Source organism: Thalassophryne amazonica, chromosome 2 (assembly GCF_902500255.1).
Source record: "Thalassophryne amazonica chromosome 2, fThaAma1.1, whole genome shotgun sequence".
NCBI lineage: Eukaryota > Metazoa > Chordata > Actinopteri > Batrachoidiformes > Batrachoididae > Thalassophryne > Thalassophryne amazonica.
The window spans coordinates 25705832-25727833 of record NC_047104.1 but is presented as its reverse complement, the minus strand read 5'-3'; the positions used below and the strand labels follow the sequence as shown (position 1 = coordinate 25727833).

Genomic DNA, 22002 nt, shown 5'->3' with positions numbered 1-22002 from the left:
TGCATTATGAATGTTACAATTAAAAAAACTGTTTCTTCACAGAGTAACATTGGAACTAGGGATGAGCGAGTACACCACTATCTGTATCTGTATCTGCTCAACCATTTAAATTATCTGTATCCGTATCTGTACTTGTGGTGGGCGGGGCCTAAACCAGAAGTGGGCATGGTTTATCTCAAAAAGGGTGAGGCTTAAATAAGTACATTAGTCTGAAATTGATATGGATTGATGAGAAGTTGCAATATTTATTGTTTATTTGAAAACTATTTACAGAAGATTCAAATCAATGATTTTGATCACAAAAGAGAACTATTTAAAGAACTTTTTTTTTATAAACTCAGAACATGAATATTCTTAAGTGTATGAATGAATAACAGAACAGCCTCAGAATTGACATTCAATGTAGCAGGAAATTATGAACTACTAACTATGCATGAATAAGAGTTGTCATACTCAACACAACTTTCTTTATTTAAATTTTATGATCAAAGTGAGATTTTTTTTCAATTATTTATTTATTTTTACTGCCTAACATTCTTGGCATTTATTTCCCACACAAAGTTAAACAATACTGATTAAGGTGTGCGTGTGTGTGTCTGTGTCTGTCTGTCTGTCTGTGTGAGAGGGAGAGAGAACTGCAGTGAGAAAGTGTCAGATACTGCATGCAGCCATATTCAATAAAAATATTAATATAGGCTACTTTGTGTGTTCAGCTACAGTAAGGAAAATAACCATTTGAACACCCTGCAATTTTGCAAATTCTCCCACTTACAACCCCTGGCAAAAATTATGGAATCACCGGCCTCGGAGGATGTTCATTCACTTGTTTAATTTTGTAGAAAAAAAGCAGATCATAGACATGACACAAAACTAAAGTCATTTCAAATGGCAACTTTCTGGCTTTAAGAAACACTGTAAGAAATCAAGAAAAAAAAATTGTGGCAGTCAGTAATGGTTACTTTTTTAGACCAAGCAGAGGGAAAAAAATATGGAATCACTCAATTCTGAGGAATAAATTATGGAATCACCCTGTAATTTTCATCCCCAAAACTAACACCTGCATCAAATCAGATCTGCTCGTTAGTCTGCATCTAAAAAGGAGTGATCACACCTTGGAGAGCTGTTGCACCAAGTGGACTGACATGAATCATGGCTCCAACACGAGAGATGTCAATTGAAACAAAGGAGAGGATTATCAAACTCTTAAAAGAGGGTAAATCATCACGCAATGTTGCAAAAGATGTTGGTTGTTCACAGTCAGCTGTGTCTAAACTCTGGACCAAATACAAACAACATGGGAAGGTTGTTAAAGGCAAACATACTGGTAGACCAAGGAAGACATCAAAGCGTCAAGACAGAAAACTTAAAGCAATATGTCTCAAAAATCGAAAATGCACAACAAAACAAATGAGGAACGAATGGGAGGAAACTGGAGTCAACGTCTGTGACCGAACTGTAAGAAACCGCCTAAAGGAAATGGGATTTACATACAGAAAAGCTGAACGAAAGCCATCATTAACAGCTAAACAGAAAAAAACAAGGTTACAATGGGCTAAGGAAAACCAATTGTGGACTGTGGATGACTGGATGAAAGTCATATTCAGTGATGAATCTCGAATCTGCATTGGGCAAGGTGATGATGCTGGAACTTTTGTTTGGTGCCGTTCCAATGAGATTTATAAAGATGACTGCCTGAAGAGAACATGTACATTTCCACAGTCATTGGTGATATGGGGCTGCATGTCAGGTAAAGGCACTGGGGAGATGGCTGTCATTACATCATCAATAAATGCACAAGTTTACATTGATATTTTGGACACTTTTCTTATCCCATCAACTGAAAGGATGTTTGGGGATGATGAAATCATTTTTCAAGAAAATGCATCTTGCCAGAGAGCAAAAACTGTGAAAACATTCCTTGCAAAAAGACACATAGGGTCAATGTCATGGCCTGCAAATAGTCCGGATCTTAATCCAATTGAAAATCTTTGGTGGAAGTTGAAGAAAATGGTCCATGACAAGGCTCCAACCTGCAAAGCTGATCTGGCAACAGCAATCAGAGAAAGTTGGAGCCAGATTGATGAAGAGTATTGTTTGTCACTCATTAAGTCCATGCCTCAGAGACTGCAAGCTGTTATAAAAGCCAGAGGTGGTGCAACAAAATACTAGTGATGTGTTGGAGCGTTCTTTTGTTTTTCATGATTCCATAATTTTTTCCTCAGAATTGAGTGAGTCCATATTTTTTTCGCTCTCCTTGGTCTAAAAAAGTAACCGTTACTGACTGCCACAATTTTTTTTTCTTGATTTCTTACAATGTTTCTTAAAGCTAGAAAGTTGCCATTTGGAATGACTTTAGTTTTGTGTCATGTCTGTGATCTGCTTTTTTTCTACAAAATTAAACAACTGAATGAACATCCTCCGAGGCCGGTGATTCCATAATTTTTTGCCAGGGGTTGTAGAAGACTCCTAAATATTCTATCTGCCTCACTACATGTTCATTCTCTCATTCACTAAAGCCCAATTGGGTTCCATAGAAGCATTTGAGGGTGGGCACTAAAGGGGTTAAATGAAAGAGCATAATTCTACTTATAGGAACAGCTCTCCTCTGTCCCCATCAGAAACATGGCACTTTCTCTGAGTTTTTGGGCAAATTACAAACATCCTCCGAGGCCGGTGATTCCATAATTTTTGCCAGGGGTTGCAGAAATCATGAAGGGGTCTGAAATTTTCATCTTAGGTGCATGTCCACTGTGAGAGACATAATCTAAAAAAAAAAAAAAAAAATCGGGAAAACACAATGTATGATTTTTTAATAATTTATTTGTATGTTACAGTAGTGTTCAGAATAATAGTAGTGCTATGTGACTAAAAAGATTAATCCAGGTTTTGAGTATATTTCTTATTGTTACATAGGAAACAAGGTACCAGTAGATTCAGTAGATTCTCACAAATCCAACAAGACCAAGCATTCATGATATGTACACTCTTAAGGCTATGAAATTGGGCTAATAGTAAAAAAAAAAGTAGAAAAGAGGTGTTCACAATAATAGTAGTGTGGCATTCAGTCAGTGAGTTTGTCATTTTTGTGGAACAAACAGGTGTGAATCAGGTGTCCCCTATGTAAGGATGAAGCCAGCACCTGTTGAACATGCTTTTCTCTTTGAAAGCCTGAGGAAAATGGGACGTTCAAGACATTGTTCAGAAGAACAGCGTAGTTTGATTAAAAAGTTGATTGGAGAGGGGAAAACTTATACGCAGGTGCAAAAAATTATAGGCTGTTCATCTACAATGATCTCCAATGCTTTAAAATGGACAAAAAAAAAAAAGAAAAACAGAGACACGTGGAAGAAAATGGAAAACAACCATCAAAATGGATAGAAGAATAACCAGAATGGCAAAGGCTCACCCACTGATCAGCTCCAGGATGATCAAAGACAGTCTGGAGTAACCTGTAAGTGCTGTGACAAGACACCTGTGTGAAGCTAATTTATTTGCAAGAATCTTCCGCAAAGTCCCTCTGTTAAATAAAAGACATGTGCAGAAGAGGTTACAATTTGCCAAAGAACACATCAACTGGCCTAAAGAGAAATGGAGGAATATTTTGTGGACTGATGAGAATAAAATTGTTATTTTCGACAGTAAAGCATGGTGGTGCAAGCATCATGATATAGGCATGTTTCTCCTACTATGGTGTTGGGCCTATATATCGCATACCAGGTATCATGGATCAGTTTGGATATGTCAAAATACTTGAAGAGGTCATGCTGCCTTATGCTGAAGAGGACATGCCCTTGAAATGGGTGTTTCAACATGACAATGACCCCAAGCACACTAGTAAACGAGCAAAATCTTGGTTCTAAACCAACAAATTTAATGCCTAGCAGATGTGAAGAAATCATGAAAAACTGTGGTTATACAACTAAATACTAGTTTAGTGATTCACAGGATTGCTAAAAAAGCAGTTTAAACATAATAGTTTTGAGTTTGTAGCGTCAACAGCAGATGCTACTATTATTGTGAACACCCCCTTTTCTACTTTTTTACTAATAGCCCAATTTCATAGCCTTAAGAGTGTGCATATCATGAATGCTTGGTCTTGTTGGATTTGTGAGAATCTACTGAATCTACTGGTACCTTATTTCCCATGTAACAATAAGAAATATACTCAAAACATGGATTAGTCTTTTTAGTCACATAGCACTACTATTATTCTGAACACTACTGTACTGCTGTAAATAAGTATTTCAACACCTGTGAAAATCAATGTTAATATTTGGTACAGTAGCCTTTGTTTGCAATTACAGAGGTCAAACGTTTTCTGTACTTTTTCACCAGGTTTGCACACACTGCAGCAGGGATTTTGGTCCACTCCTCCATACAGATCTTCTCTAGATCTTTCTGGTTTGGAGTTTCAGCTCCCTCCAAAGATTTTTCTATTGAGTTCAGGTCTGGAGACTGGCCAGGCCACTCCAGGACCTTGAAATGCTTCTTACGGAGCCCCTCCTTAGTTACCCTGGCTGTGTGTTTGGGGCCATTGTCATGCTGGAAGACCCAGCCATGACCCATCTTCAATGCTCTTACTGAGGGAAGGAGGTTGGTTGCCAAAATCTCGCAATACATGATCCCATCCATCCCCCTTCAATACGGTGCAGTCGGCCTGTCCCCTTTGCAGAAGAGCACCCCCAGAGTATGATGTTTCCACCCCCATGCTTCACGGTTGGATGGTTTTCTTGGGGTTGCTCTCATCCTCTAAACATGGTAAGTGGAGTTGATTCCAAAAGCTCTATTCTGGTCTCATCTGACCACATGACCTTCTCCCATGTCTCCTCTGGATCATCCAGATGGTCACTGGTAAACTTCAAATGGGCCTGGACATGTGCTGGCTTGAGCAGGGGGACCTTTCTGCCCTGCAGGATTTTAAACCATGACAACATCATGTGTTACTAATGTAATCTTTGTGACTGTGGTCCCAGCTCTCGTCAGGTCACTGACCAGGTCCTCCTGTGTAGTTCTGAGCTTTCTCAGCATCATCCTTACCCCACAAAGTGAGATCTTGCATGGGATCCCAGACCGAGGGAGATTGACAGTCATCTTGTGTTTCTTCCACTTTCTAATAAATAATCATAACAGTTGTTGTCTTCTAACAAGCTGCTTGCCTGTTGTCCTGTAGTCCATCCCAGCCTTGTGCAGGTCTACAGTTTTGTCCCTGGTGTCCTTAGACAGCTCTTTGGTCTTGGCTATGGTGGACAGATTGGAGTGTGATTGATTGAGTGTGTGAACAGCTGTCTTTTATACAGGTAAAAAGTTCAAACAGGTGCAATTAATACAGGTAAAGAGTGCAGAATAAGAGGGCATCTTAAAGAAAAATTAACAGGTCTGTGTGAGCCAGAATTGTTGCTGGTTGGCAGGGGTTCAAATACTACTGCAGCGGTAACATACAAATAAATTATTAAAAAATCGTACACTGTGATTTCTGGATTTTTTTTTTTTTTTTTTTTTTTAGATTATGTCTCTCACAGTGGACATGCACCTAAGATGAAAATTTCAAACCCCTCCATGATTTCTAAGTGGGAGAAGTTGCAAAACCGCAGGGTGTTCAAATACCTATTTTCCTCACTGTATATGTGTGTAAGACTTTATTTTTTAATGATCTGTGTGAACTTGGTGATTCATGCAAACATCCAGTGATGGCAAACAGGAAAATAATGTGTCAGCCTTGTTCACGGCATTCTTCTCAAAAGCATCACGTTCAGTAGGAGCAAAGTTTTCCAACTGACTTTATATCACCAACCAAACTAAGAGCAAGCAAGCAGTATGAAGCAAATATTTCATCTTATAAAAGGATAGGGCTTGTTGTGTTTGTTTTTGTTTTTTTAATCTAAAACAGTGCAAACACATTATAAAGCGAACATTTAGCAAAAAGTAACCAATGATTTAGTTCCCATGGCAACTGGAATGGGAAGGACTGGAGGTTAAGAAGGACACAAATGTCACAGTAACATTAATCAATTACAATTGATCACAACCTTTGAGATCGATGCAAGCAGATCTGCATCAGCTTTCTTTCTGAACTCTAAGATGGAAAAAAAGGATTGTGTTGGTATCATCATACTGACAAACAAACACAGATACAGCATTTAACACTTGAGAGGGACAGCACCCACTTCTGCAGAAGTCAAAATCTTTGCTTTTTACAGTGTGCAAACTGCAAAAATTCAGTGTCAAGTCTATCAGCAGTGATGACATCACACTCAGGTTTTTGTCACCATGAACTAACGTGTTAATGTGTGAAGCAGAAAACCATCGAGCAGCGAAGAAACCTGAAGACTTCACACGCATACGGTATTAACTCAGGTCACATACGCAACACACATTCTCTTTGACATGTGATCACTGACTGATGCTTTTAGCTGTTCTGAAGAGGTCAAGGATCAGTGCCTTGCTCAAGGATGTATCTGCAAAAACAAAGAAGATACAACGTATGTATAAACGTGTTCCTATAAATGAGTGAAGCCACCACTTACTACATCTGCTCTCCAACACGAGTGGAAACCATACCAACAGCATGTGTGCATGTCACACAGCAGAAAGCAGCTCAGTGGGAGTGTCTTATATTTAGGTAAGAAGTCTGTGACATATGTCACAGAAACTTAAAACAAGCTGTTTCACACATCTTCATTGCATTAATGAGGGTATGTGACATGCACAGACAGAAATGTGTAACTTTAAAAGCAGTTTAACTCCAACCATATTTAACCCTCTGGGGTCCAACGGCATTTTTTGGACAGTTCACTCGCCTTGCATAAATGTTTTATTATTGCTGTTAACAGCTCTCCCTGCATCCCACAATCAAGTTTGATGTCTCTTTTTTCAGGACATCCTGTTCTTTCATTATATATATGCTTTTGTTGTGTTTTAGAAGTGTAATAAAGGTTTACAATCAGAAATAACAAAGGAAAAAGTAAAGCGGAAAATAATTTTCCACACACATTTAAAAACACATTGAAAACACACAGCAAACTATAATAAACAACTGTTTTGACACTTTATAAAGGTAATTTGAGGTCTTGTGTGAAAGACTGTACAACAAAAAAGTTAAAACAATAAACACAAATGCACATTTTGAACAATATATACAAAATGGTCTATGCCTTTTGTTTGTCTTCAACTCAAAGCAATTTCTGGTCACAAAGGTCACATCACAAATTTCTATTTCTACTGTGTTTTGGAGTCTTCTGTCTGACTCTGCAAGCAGCTTTCATTTCACACTTTGGTTCCTTACAGTCTGAGGAGCGGCCCCTCTCCCTCACCTCATTGATATGGTAAACAGTGCTTTACACCAGAGGGAGACAGCCACAGAGTAATCCAGTAACATTCATGTGCAAACTAGTGGAGCAATCCTGATAGTTACACACTCTTTGTTCGAGCACGTGAGATTGTCATGTGAGGCTCTCCGTCTGCTTTCACTTTCACTGTGCGTAATGGTGCAGGGCACATTGGAGGAGTTAGGGGGCTATTCAAATGGCCCAACTAGTAAGATATCACTCCTGAAAAGGATCTTTGGTTTATCACATGAGGTAAATCTGCCCTACGATTGGATTTTGGAAAACCATGTGATGGTGAACCAATTCCGATTGGACACTCACATTGTGCACGTCATCACATAGCTTCTATGAGGAGTACAAAGATGGCCGACGGTGGATCGAAAGTCAGGAGAGTTAACTTTTCAGCAAAAAAAAAAAGTAAGTTTCTATCTCATATCATTAAAAAGTTATTTATAATTTAGTAAAGCTTGGTCCCAGCCGTTGTATACGATGGCGTTGGCCCCAGAGGGTTGAGCGGAAACTCTGGACTCAAACAATTTTGCATGAAACGACCCCTTTAGGAGGTGCATTAAATTACATTCATCATCACTGCTGAAAATGAAAAGGAACCACAGCTGCACTATCACCTCCACATCAAACCATGTTTTGATTCACATTTTAACAATCCAGAAAAATCTTCAAGTTCCCAAAAAAGGTTGCATTTTATTTTTACGTGTCCGTGATAGCACCATCTGCTGGGGAGAAGAATTAAAGTGATTTTAAAATTTAAAATGATTCCTTAAAAGTTGATCAGCTTTACCAGCTGCCTCACTCCAGTTCACAAGCACTAAAATGTAAATGTGGCCATCTTCTCTGACGCCAAATGGCTTCTCAGTCAGCAGCAAGAACTGACAGAAAGCGGCACATTCAGGTACCGCACTGCAACCACTTCCTCACCGTGTTTACTCGCAGACAATTGGGGAATAACAGGCTGTCATACGGTGACACATCAGCCGTTGTTAAAGAAATTACTTTGCTCTTCGCCTCGCTCTCTGATGCTCGGCCTTCTGGACAAATTGTCCATTTGGCGAATGCAGAGCAAATAGAACTGCGTCTTTGGTGTGTTGCTCTACTGAAGCACAAAGAAGCGGTGCTGAAACGAATCCAATTATCCGAGTCAAATAATGGATCTCTCATTTAACATGTGCTGCTGTTACAACAGCAACAATTTTCCCAAAGCCCGTCTCTATCATCAACATCGTTGTCTGCTGAGCGATATACTCATCCAGTCAAATGTCAAAGACTGGACAAAGATTTACTCACATGTAGCGGAGGTGGGGGTTCTGAGCAAAAGCCCGAGCTTGGATTGACCTCAGGTTGCAGTTCATAATAGTTCTGTGGAGAAAAGAATGACAAAAAATACAAAGTATCAGCAAAGTACCACGGCAAGGTGCCATGGCAAACTATCACATCAAAGCACCACATCAGAGCTTTCACTTTCCTTAATTATACTCTGTACTGAGACTTCTCTGCTCATCATCTTGATTTTATTTTCGCTCCCTAAATTGAAATGCATTTCATTTTTGTCTCCTCCACTTTTGAAATGATTAGTCATTTGCCCAAAATAGAAAATTAAACAGCAGCTAAACCCACTCGCCCTCAGAGGAGTGATGGTCCTGGTGTGGGGTGGACCACCATGTGTCTCCTCTGTGGCCCAAAGGCTGTGAACTAGATTATCACCACACAAACTAGGGTGACCATAAGTCCCACTTAATGCTGCAAATTGAGATGGTTTCTGGCATTGATCTTGGCTAAAACATGCATTTTTAAAACATGCTTTTCAAAACTGAAGCCTGGCAGTCAATAACAATGCCAGAAACCATCTCAAGTTGTAGCAAAAAGTGGGACATCTGGTCACCTTAACAGTAAGAGTGAGTGAAATCGACGGGGATTTAAATTTTCAGTCCCCACAGTGTGGAAACATTTGTTGACTTTTCTCTAAATTAAAAATGTAATGAAAAAACACAAACAAACAAACAAAATCGTATGGCTCTTTTAATCATCTGTGGCAAAGCTTTTTAAAAGTAAGTGATCCAGAAAACATAGTGTTAAATTAATCCAAAATAAACCAGAAAATTACATATGAGGTCTATTAGAAAAGAAACCAACAGTTTTATTTAAAAAAAAAACTATATGGATTTGAATCACGTGTGATTACATCAGCCAAGCTTGAACCCTCGTGCGCATGCTTGAGTTTTTTCACGCCTGTCGGTGACATCATTCACCTGTGAGCACGCCTTGTGGAAGGAGTGGTCCACCCCCTCGTCGGATTTTCATTGTCTGAGAAGTTCAGCCAAACTGTTCATTCAGACCATTCAGTCTTTTTTTGGATGTGTTTCATTCCAAATACTGTGCATCCTGCAGAGGGGTGCCAAAAAGGGGATAATAAGAAGAAGGATTCTAGGGGTCCATGATTGACAGGGGTCCAGAAAGGCCCGTAATACTATTATAATGCTGACAAAATAAGATGACAGATATAAACTTACAATCAACCATATATTTTATTTGCCATGTTTTGGTAACACTAAGTTTATGTGTTTTGGAAACATTTCTCAACACTCACCCCGCCTCTGTATATTCGTTAAATGATTCAGTCTACCTGCTCCTCAGACTGCTGCAGACACTTTTCACAGACGAGTGCAAGAGGAAAGGCAAGACAACTCAGAGAGCTCAGAGGGGAAAAAAGAAAAGAAAAAAGCATAGATGGGAGAAAGAAGCGAAGGGTCGAAAGTATATCACCCAGTTCTTTCATAGGCAAGGTGGGTCTTTGATGGAACATTCTGGAATGTTAGCCTTTTGTCTGTTCCTAACTTTGTCCATAAGCTAGATCACTTTTCTCTCCATGTGAGCTTATATTTCTGAAGAAAACTTTGGATTTCTACATTTCACTGTTGTTTAAGTTAATAATCAATGCAGGCAAATGATTAGCAACCTGCCCAGCTCAAAACATGACATGTTCCGCATGTTCCACACACAATTTGAAAATGGGCCACTGTAGGCCCCCAGCGTGGTCCGGAGGCAGTACCCCTGGTGGGGGCCCAGGGGACAAAGCCCCCTGATGCTCAAAGGTTTTGAGCATTTTAGAGGCATTTCAGGGCCACTAGAGACCTAATTTCATCATTTTCCATTTTATGGAAAATATAACATATTTGTCATATATTATGTAAAAGCAAGTTTGAAATAAACACTTCTAAAACTGAAAATGCCATTTTAAAACCTATTAATACCTCTGAAGTGATTTAAAAGACATTTAGCAGACGTTAGCCTTCAGTGTAGTTTTTGAGTGGCGGGGGTGACAGCCAATCAGAGTAGAGCTGCACTGTGATGTCACAGTCTGGTTGCTAGCTGCAAACTCATTTTTTGTTACCTAATAATTACTTAAACAACTGTAAATTATACAGAACACAATGGTCATACGGCCGAGGGTATTTTAGCTTTGCATTGTTTTTTTTAGATACTTGAAAGAAACTGGACTCATGGAGAGGATTTAGTACTGCTATAATGGACTGATGCAGAAGGTGGCAGCAATGCAACAGTAAGGATGCTGGCTGCCGTTATACACCATAGAAGAAGAAAGGTTCATTTGTATTTCTCCACAGGGTCATGTTTTGAGAAAAAGTGTGTATTGTGTCATTCATATATATATATATAGAGAGAGAGAGAGAGAGAGAGAGAGAGAGAGAGAGAGAGAGAGAGAGAGAGAGAGAGAGAGAGAGAGAGAGAGAGAGAGAGAGAGAGTCCAGTCTCACATTTTTTTTTTTCATGCTGCTGTGATGAAATGAGTCAAATTTTCGTGACAGGGTTTTTTTTTTTAACTCATAACCCTACTCCTACCCTCAACCCTAACTGTGTAACCACCCCCCGCTTCACTTTTAATTTTGTGCAGCCATCACGGAATGAATTAGAATGAATTTGTGCTGCTGTGACGAAAATGAGGTGCTTTTCGTCACAATATCACGAATCAATAAATTGTAATAAATGTATATTTCGTGCTACTGAATCACGACTTGCCGTGAGACTGGGTTCATATACACACATACACACACACACATATATACAAGGGCTGTCAATAAAGTAACGGTCCTTTTTATTTTTTTCAAAAACTATATGGATTTCATTCATATGTTTTTACGTCAGACATGCTTGAACCCTCGTGTGCATGCGTGAGTTTTTCCACGCCTGTCGGTGACGTCATTCACTTGTGAGCACTCCTTGTGGGAGGAGTCGTCCAGCCCCTCGTCGGAATTCCTTTGTCTGAGAAGTTGCTGAGAGACTGGCGCGTTGTTTGATCAAAATTTTTTTCTAAACCTGTGAGACACATCGAAGTGGACACGGTTCGAAAAATTAAGCTGGTTTTCAGTGAAAATTTTAACGGCTGATGAGAGATTTTGAGGTGATACTGTCGCTTTAAGGACTTTTCACGGTGCGAGACGTCGCGCAGCGCTCTCAGCCGCCGTCGTCAGCCTGTTCAAGCTGAAAACCTCCACATTTCAGGCTCTATTGATCCAGGACGTCGTGAGAGAACAGAGAAGTTTCAGAAGAAGTCAGTTTCAGCATTTTATCCGGATATTCCACTGTTAAAGGAGATTTTTTTAATGAAAGACGTGCGGACGGATCCGCGCGTCGGGACACAGCCGACGCGGTGCGGCGGCACAGGAAAAACACCTCCGTGTTGATAACCATTTGTAAAATCCAGGCGGCTTTTGATGGCTTTCAGTGGAGTGAGTATATGAGAAATTGTTTAACAGCCAGGACATGTTCCAACTTGTCCTTAAGGCTTTCAACAGACGTGTGTTTGGTTTCAGTTCAGGAGGCTCCGGGTTCAAATCCCACTCCTGCCACACTTCTCCATGTAATGTGGAGTTGTGTCAGGAAGGGCATCCGGTGTAAAACCTGTGCCAATTCAACATGCAGATCCACCTTGGATTTGCTGTGGCGACCCCATGTGCAAACAAGGGAGCAGCCGAAGGGACTTACTATATATATATATATATATATATATATATATGTGTGTGTGTGTGTGTTCAATTTATTTCATTTATATAGCACCAAATTACAACAAAGCTGCCTCAAGGTGTTTCACACAAGTAAGGTCCAACCTTACCAACCCCTAGAATAAGCACACAGGCGACAGTGGTAAGGAAAACCTCCCTCTTGATGATTTGAGGAAGAAACCTCAAGCAGACCAGACTCAAAGGGGTGACCCTCTGCTTGGGCCATGCTACCAACATAGTTGACAATACAAATATACAGGAAATGTTTGTCTTTTGTTTCTATCTGCACATGTGCAAATGACTTATCAGTCCAATGTGCAAGTGACAATCTCTGCTGTATTTGTTGTACGTGTACTGTGATGCCTGCTGAGGCTACCGTTGTCGCTCCTTCCTCCTAGCTCATTGCTCAACAAGTAAATGGTAAATGGACTGCATTTAGATAGCACTTTTCCATCTGCATCAGATGCTCAAAGCTCTTTACAAATAATGCCTCACATTCACCCCCATGTCAGGATGCTGCCATACAAGGCGCTCACTACACACCGGGGCTCACTACACACTGGGAGCAATAGGGAATTAAAGACCTTGCCTAAGGGCCCTTAGTGATTTTCCAGTCAGGCTGGGATTTGAACTGAGGATCTTCTGGTCTCATGCCCAACGCCTTAACCACTACACCATCACCTCCCCCAAGTCCTTGGTTCCTCTACTGCTCAGCCCTCTGTGCACCTGTTCTGACACTAAGGCGCCAGGCTGCATGGTCCTCTGCACACTGCTCCAACGTGTTGACATTGATGCTGCATGTTTTCATACCCTTCTTGCAGACAACCTTGAAGCGCAGGCACGGTTGACCAGCCAAATGAGTGCTGTGTGCAAGCTCACCATACAGCTGATCTTTAGGAATGTGTCCCGGATCCATTCTCCTGACATGACCAAGCCAACCAAGGCACCTTTCACCAAGAATGCTGAACATGCTGTTCAAGTTGGCGCGTTCCAAGACCTCTGTGTTGGGCACCTTATCCTGCCATCTGATGTGCAGAATTCATCACCTCAGATGGTAGCTGTTGAACTTTTTCTAATATCTGGCATAGGCGATCCATGTCTCGCTACCGTAGAGGAGTGTCTGGTAGACACAGAGTTTTGTCTTCTCAGTGACCCAGGAGTTATTCCAGACTCTGTGGCTTAGTCTTGCCAAAACTGCTACTGCCTTCGCAATCCTGCAGTTCATCTCTGCATCAATGGAGAGTGAGTACAAGATGGTTGACCCAAGATATGTGAAGTGCTCCATGACTTACAGGCTGTACCCATCAATGTCAATGTTAGGGGGAGCAACTGTGCCCTGCACCATGAAGTTTGTCTTCTTCAGACTGATGGTCAGATTGAACTGCTGGCAGGCATGAGAGGTGATTAACAAGATGCTGCAGACCATCTTCAGAGTGTGATGTCAAGGCTGCAATGCCAGAAAAGAGCATCTCATAGATGAGTACCTCCACAACCTTGGACTTGGCACAAAGTTGGGCAATGTTGAAGAGCTTGCTGTCAGCCATGGTGTGAATGTACAGTCCCTCGCTGAAATCCTTCAATGCGTACTGAAGGAGCATGGAGAAGAAGTGGTGGCCATAAGCATGGGTGGTGGCCAAGAGCAGGGGTGGTGGCCAAGTGGTTAATGTGCTTGGTTTCAGTGCAGAAGGTTCCAGGTTCAAATCCCACCCCTGCCACATTTCTCCATGTAATGTGGAGTTGCGTCAGGAAGAGCATCCGGTGTAAAACCTGTGCCAATTCAACATGCAGATCCACCTTGAATTTGCTGTGGCGACCCTTAGTGCAAACAAGGTAGCAGCCGAAGGGACTTACTATCGGCAAAAAGAACACAGCCCTGTTTCACCCCACTGCTAACTGGGAAGGCCTCTGATGTTCCGCCATTGAAGCAAACTGTACTGTGCATGTTCTCATGGAATGAAAAGACAACTGGGAGGAGTTTTGGTGGACAGCTGATCTTCTGCAGGAGCATGAAGAGTCCACTTCAACTGATCAGTCAAAAGTCTTGGTCAGGTTGATGAAGGCAATGTAGAGTGGCATTTCCTGCTCTTGACTGATTTCCTGCAGCAGGCATATTGAAAAGATCATGTCCATGGTAGACCTCCCAGCTCAAAAGCCACACTGGGACTCTGGGTAAAGACGTAAGTCTAAGGTCTCTAGATGCATTAAGGTAACACAGGTGAAGGTCTTCCCAACAGTGCTGAGAAGGGAGATGCCTCAGTTATTATTGTAGTCGCTTCTGTCTCCTTTGTTCTTATACAAGGTGACGATGCTCGCATGTCCTGGGGAATGTTTCCCTGTTCCCAGCAGAGGCAGAAAAGATTGTGCAGATGTTTTAGCAGCACAGGTTTCCCACTCTTTAAGACTTCTGATGGGATGCCAACACTCCCTGGGGCCTTCCCACTAGTAAGGCAGTCAATGGCTTTCCCAAGCTCTTCCATGGATGGTGGCATGTCTAGCTCTTCCATCATCATCATCATCATCATCAACCTTTATTTCAGACACAAGGTCCATAGTAACACAAAAGAACATACAAAAAACAAAAAAAAACAAAAAAAAAACAACAACAATAAAAAGACCAATTTCATCCATGGCCATATAAACTGATACGCCAATGTTTCCACAGCCTAGAAGAAAACCTGACCGAGCTCTGTACAGGACTGGTCAGGATATGAATGATACTGTTTACACAATCTGTAAATCTGCACATACAGCTGTACATGAAGTTTCTGAGCACAGCAGCACAAGTTGGAACACTAACATTTACAAACATCTGACTGGCACTACTCCATCTCGGCACCTTAAGCAGTATTCTCATGCCATCATTGTATGCAACCTGATGTTTGTGCATACTGCTTTGTTTGAAATGCCGCCACAAATGGGCAGTGTACATTGAAGTGCAATATGCTTTAAAGAGTGAAATTTTAACAGATACAGAGCACATAGAGAACTTACGAGCAAGCATATTTGCTTGTGCATATTGAATACACCGCTGCCTGTACATATCTCTATCATCAGACAGGTCAGCAGTTATGTAATGTCCCAAGTATTTTACTTCATCACACACTTGGAGAATGCTGCCTGACAGAAAGAAAGCAGGAAAACACGATTTTGAGTCCTCCTTACTTCTGACAATCATGATGTTGCTCTTTTTTGCATTATATTTAATGTCAAAATCCAAACCATACTGTGAGCAAACCTTCAACAACTGCTGCAGCCCAGCACTACACGGGGAGAAAATTACAAGATCATCAGCGTACATTAGGTGGTTTATGGTTGTATGGCCAACCCCACAGCCCGTCCTACACTGATTCAGCAGATTAGATAGATCATCCATATACACATTAAAAAGGCAAGGTGAAAGAATACTACCTTGTCTTACCCCATTCCTCACATGAAAGGGGGAAGATACATAATTTCCCCATTTCACATACATAGACTGGTGAGCATACCAATACACTAAAATTCTCAATAAATACTTCGGAACTCCTCTATTATACAATTTATAAAACAATTTATCATGATTTACATGATCAAACGCTTTTGAGGCATCAATAAAACACATAAAAATAGTAGTATTGCACCGATTATAAAAGTCTAAAATCTCCTTAAGAGCAAAAATGCACATATCAGTGCCAAGTTTTGACTTAAAACCAAATTGATTATCAGATGTCACCAAATACGTCTCCATTCTATTAAGTATAGCCCTCTCCAAGACTTTGGATACAGTACTGGCTAAAGCAATAGGCCGATAGTTATCTTTATTATTTATTTTACCACACTTATCCTTAACAATAGGCACTAAGAATACAGAGAGTATAGAATTAGGTAAAATACCATGAATTAAAAACCCAGTGAAACAGATAGCCAACAAGGAAAACAATTTCCTGCTTGCAAATTTTAAATGCTCAGCCGATATTTTATCCACACCGCATGACTTATTATTACTCAAATTCATAACAATATCACTAATTTCTTGTGTAGAAATAACCACTTCCTCATGTTTATCTATACTGTTCATCACAAATTAATTACTTTTAATACAATTAAACAATTCATAATAATGATTCCGCCATAATTGAATAATTTCATCAGGACCATTTGCACAATTTATATTAGTTGGCAAGGATGTTTTTAAATTGTTCATTGTTTTTATTTCTTTCCAGAATTCGGTAGGACTATTCTGCAGAAGTTTCCTTGCAAGCGACTCAGATTTCAAGAGGTTTTCATTTCTCTTAATAAAACGCAAGGCATATTTAAAATGAGCATTTCTTATGTTCAAACACAGGACCATGTCTAGGTTTGCCAAATTTAACCCATGATTTAAAAGCCCTTCTAGCTTCAGCATGAAGCTCTTCTGCATACACATTCCACCCCGGCTTGGCTTGGAACTTTTTAGTTTTATACAAGGACCTACTAGAAATAAGAAGAGAATCTATAATTTTCTCATACAGTATGCACAATTCTGCGCCATGTTGTGCATTTTTACAATTCATGTCAGAACAAACCACTGCGCTTTTTGGTAACTCAATATTACTTAAGCATAAATCAGACTGGATGTAATACAAGTTTAAATCCTGCGCGTTCAGCTTGTCCCAATAAATTTTTCCTTCTTGCGTCTCATTATTCATGGGCAAATAAGTGGGTAAATTGCCCACATTTATAGACAAGGAGAAAGGGACATGATCTGATATAGCAAATTCATAATTTATCCTCATAGCCTCTAAAGAGTCATGTGCATCCTCAGAGCAGATACAGTGATCTAGCCATGATGTTGTGTGCCACATTTCACTGATATAAGTGTAGCTGTCCACTGGCAAAAGCATTTCACTAGAAAGAATCAAATCATTATTGGAGCAGAACTGCCTTAAGTGGTTACCAAATAAGGATTTACAGTCACTCACATCAGCATTCATATCTCCCAAGATATAAACACAAGTAGAAGGATTGTCTTGAATAAATGACACAATACAGGCTAACCTATTAAGGTATTCATCCTCATTATAAGGGCTTTCATAGGGTGTATATACACTCAACAAAAATATAAACGCAACACTTTTGGTTTTGCTCCCATTTTGTATGAGATGAACTTAAAGATCTAAAACTTTTTCCACATACACAATATCACCATTTCCCTCAAATATTGGTCACAAACCAGTCTAAATCTGTGATAGTGAGCACTTCTCCTTTGCTGAGATAATCCATCCCACCTCACAGGTGTGCCATACCAAGATGCTGATTAGACACCATGATTAGTGCACAGGTGTGCCTTAGACTGTCCACAATAAAAGGCCACTCTGAAAGGTGCAGTTTTGTTTTATTGCAGGGGGGATACCAGTCAGTATCTGGTGTGACCACCATTTGCCTCATGCAGTGCAACACATCTCCTTCGCATAGAGTTGATCAAGTTGTCAATTGTGGCCTGTGGAATGTTGGTCCACTCCTCTTCAATTGCTGTGCGAAGTTGCGACGACGAACTGGAGTCAGGTCGAGACCCCGATGAGGACGACGAGCATGCAGATGAGCTTCCCTGAGACGGTTTCTGACAGTTTGTGCAGAAATTCTTTGGTTATGCAAACCGATTGTTTCAGCAGCTGTCCGAGTGGCTGGTCTCAGACGATCTTGGAGGTGAACATGCTGGATGTGGAGGTCCTGGGCTGGTGTGGTTACACGTGGTCTGCAGTTGTGAGGCTGGTTGGATGTATTGCCAAATTCTCTGAAACGCCTTTGGAGACGGCTTATGGTAGAGAAATGAACATTCAATACACGAGCAACAGCTGTGGTTGACATTTCTGCTGTCAGCATGCCAATTGCACGCTCCCTCAAATCTTGCGACATCTGTAGCATTGTGCTGTGTGATAAAACTGCACCTTTCAGAGTGGCCTTTTATTGTGGGCAGTCTAAGGCACACCTGTGCACTAATCATGGTGTCTAATCAGCATCTTGATATGGCACACCTGTGAGGTGGGATGGATTATCTCAGCAAAGGAGAAGTGCTCACTATCACAGATTTAGACTGGTTTGTGAACAATATTTGAGGGAAATGGTGATATTGTGTATGTGGAAAAAGTTTTAGCTCTTTGAGTTCATCTCATACAAAATGGGAGTAAAACCAAAAGTGTTGCGTTTATATTTTTGTTGAGTATATATTCAGTATAATGAACTTTTATTTCCACAACTGAACTCAATTCCTATGGCCCAGTCAACATCCAATCTTATCACTTTAATCAGCCGGTCCAATCTCTTATGCCACAACACTGCAACACCTCCAGAGATTCTACCCCGCACCAACTTGGTGCTGCAGTCAGTGGTAGATTCCCCTGCTCCATAAAAATCTGCATGCATAGAGTTAAGTCCCTCTAAGTCCTGCTTTGCCAAAAACATCTCCTGAACGCACAGTACATCACACTTTTCTAACAATTTGTCCACCACAAGACGGCGTGATTTGTCAGTCTCAGTATGTCCCATGCGCAGTCCACGCACATTATATGACACAATATTAACAATCATTTATTTGAGGGTAGTTTTTTTTTTTTTTTTCTTCTCTTCTTCTTTTTTTCCCGTGCCGGGACACGGCTGCTCTCCTGAAACGCCAGGTCCGATCACAGATACAGGGCGCTGCAATTCCGCCTCACTTCCTGATCCAAGTGCCATACTCCCAGCATTCACTCTGGGTTTGCGTGGCTCAAAGTATCGACGTACATAGGTCCCCGTTGGCCAAAGTTGTGGATTGTAAAGTTCAGACACTTCATTACACTCTGCCGTGACCTGAAATGAGCTAAATCGATTGCGACTGGAGACAATCTTCCGACACGTAACACACTTCCCCAGCTTCCCAGACAGATAAGAAGATAGGGTGTCAGCTTCCAGCTCAGGAGAAAACCGAGTGGCAAACACACTCACCAGTTTAGTTCTAATCACTGGGATGTCGTCCTCGGCTCCTGTACCGATTATACCAATATTCCTGCGCTGCTCCTTCTTAGGGCGTGCGTCCACTCTCACACCATTACACAGCGTCACTGCAATTGGAGACCTTGTGCACTTGCGGGGCGCTTTCTTCACCACTGTGCTCCATGTTTGCGATGCCAGCGGTGCGTCCTCACTTTCTCCCGATGGCTCAGGTGCAAGAGATGGTATTTCCGCCTCCGCCGACGCTCCGTCCGACCACTCGGGCAAACCGCAGATACTCTCGACAGCCGCCAGCCGGCGATTCAAAGCCACTGTGCTCGCACCAAGGTTCTCATTAACATTGGCTTGAGTCTCCATAGCCGTTCTCAAACTCGACAATTCCCTGCTCAACCGCTCCACTTGACTGAGCAGAGCGGAAGCATCCAAACTGTCGAATCCGACAGGGGGTAACTCATCCAAAAAATGAGAAACGAACCTAGGAATATCCTCTCCACATTCGTTAAGCACCTTTAGGCAGTCTTTGATGTTATTTGCGTCCTTTTGGGGGCCTTTATGCCTGATGTAGCGTACTGAAGACGCGCACATTTCAAACAGCAGACGTTTAGACTCTTCAATCCACTCAGAAGAAAAATTGCTTGAGACTAGCAATACAATTTCGTCCTGCGTCAGAGTTCTCATTTTAATTACAATAAAATTTAAAAGTTCATCCTCTATAATCACTCTCCCATCTGCAGTTTCATACACAAAAATCTCAGATTTTGCTTGAGGGCCGCCAGCTCCTCCAGCACGCACTGCTACTCCTGCCGCCATCTTCCATGACCGGCAGATCTGAGATATCCTCGAGGACTGTGACTGTGACAATGTTCTGGGTTGTGTACCGCTCAAGATAGTTCTCAACGCAGTGCTGCAGCTGCTTCCCTTGGTTTGTGATGACTTCACCTGTCTTTGACTTGAGTGGGTCAGACTTGGAGGTGGATGGGCCTCATGCCTTTTTGATGCGCTCATACATGCCTCTTGCATCCCCAGTGTTAGCAATTGTCTGTATACTGCTGCAGAGGTTCAGCCAGTATGAGTTGGCACAGTAGCGGGCGGTTTGCTGGGCTTTTCTCTTGGCAGCTTTGAGGGCTTCTAATGTGCTGGGACTGGACGCTGCCTTGTATGCCAGGAGGGCTCTCCTCTTGACCTCAGTCACAGGCTGCATTTCCTCTCAGTGGGTCTCATACATGTCTGTGTTATTGTGCTCCTTTTTCCCATCGGCATTGATGGCAGAGTTGTACATAGCATCTCGGAGGTGGAACCACTTGGCATATATGACACTCTCCTCACCTTCCGGTGTATCTTCAGTGAGAGCTTCTTGCAACTGGCTGATGAACTGCTGCATTTTCTCTGGGCTGCCAACACAGCAAGTGTTGATGCGTGGGTGACCCGTCTTCTTGGAGTGGTGCAGCTTCTCGGAGCTACACGTACCTTGCTGGCCATTAAGAAGTGATCCGTATTGCAGTCTGCACTATGGTACAACAATAATTCCAATGAAGATGGGATGTGGTGTGAAATGTAAATAAATACAGAATACAATGATTTGAAAATCCTCTTCAACCTATATTCAATTGAATACACCACAATGACAAGATATTTAATGTTCAAACTGATAGACTTCATTGTTTTTTGTGCAGATATTTGCTCATTTTGAAATGGATGTCTGCAACACATTTCAAAAAAGTTGGGACGGGGCAACAAAAGACGGGGAAAGCTGATGAATGCTCACACAACACCTAATTAGAAACAGGTGAGTGTCATGATTGGGTATAAAAGGAGGATCCCCAAAAGGCTCAGCCATTCACAAGCAAAGATGGGGTGAGGATCACCACTTTGTGAACAACTGCTTGAAAAAATAGTCCAACAATTTAAGAACAATGTTTCTCAATGTTCAATTGCAAGGAATTTAGGGATTCCATCATCTACAGTCCATAATATAATCAAAAGATTCAGAGAATTTGGAGAACTTTCTACACGTAAGTGGCAAGGCCAAAAACTAAAAGGCCAAAAGCCAAAAACCAACATTCAATGCCTGTGATCTTTGATCCCTCAGGCAGCACTGCATTAAAAACCAACATCACTGAGTAAAGGATCTCACCACGTGGGCTCAGGAACACTTCAGAAAACCATTGTTACTTAACAGAGTTCATCACTACATCGACAAGTACAAGTTAAAACTCTACCATGCAAAGTGAAGGCCACACATCAACAACATTCTGAAAAGCAGCCGCTTTCTCTAGGCCCGATATCATTTGAAATGGACAGATGCAAAGTGGAAAAGTGTGCTGTGATCTGATGAGTCCACATTTCAAATTGTTTTTGGAAATCATGGATGTTGTGTCCTCAGGACAAAAGAGGAAAAAGACCATCCAGATTGTTATCAGTGCAAAGTTCAAAAGCCAGCATCTGTGATGGTATGGGGGTGTGTTGGCACCTATGGCATGGACAAGTTACACATCTGTGATGGCACCATGCTGAAAGGTACATCCAAGTTTTGAAGCAAAACATGCTTCCATCCAAGCAACGTCTTTTTCAGGGACGTCCCTGCTTATTTCAGTAAGACAATGCCAAGCCACATTCTGCACGTTACAGCAGCATGGCTTCGTAATAAGAGTGCAGGTACTAGACTGGCCTGCCTGCAGTCCAGACCTGACGCCCACTGA

At 41.5% G+C, this 22002-nt stretch overlaps 1 protein-coding gene across 1 annotated transcript in view; it reads right to left on the bottom strand.

Moving 5' to 3' along the window:
• The window catches only part of ntrk3b (neurotrophic tyrosine kinase, receptor, type 3b), a 618832-nt gene that overhangs the window by 475440 nt on the left and 121390 nt on the right, over positions 1-22002 (bottom strand). The window contains exon 3 of the mRNA XM_034184491.1: positions 8628-8699. Coding sequence (XP_034040382.1) covers positions 8628-8699 — 72 coding nt within the window. The remainder of the gene's footprint in view (positions 1-8627; positions 8700-22002) is intronic.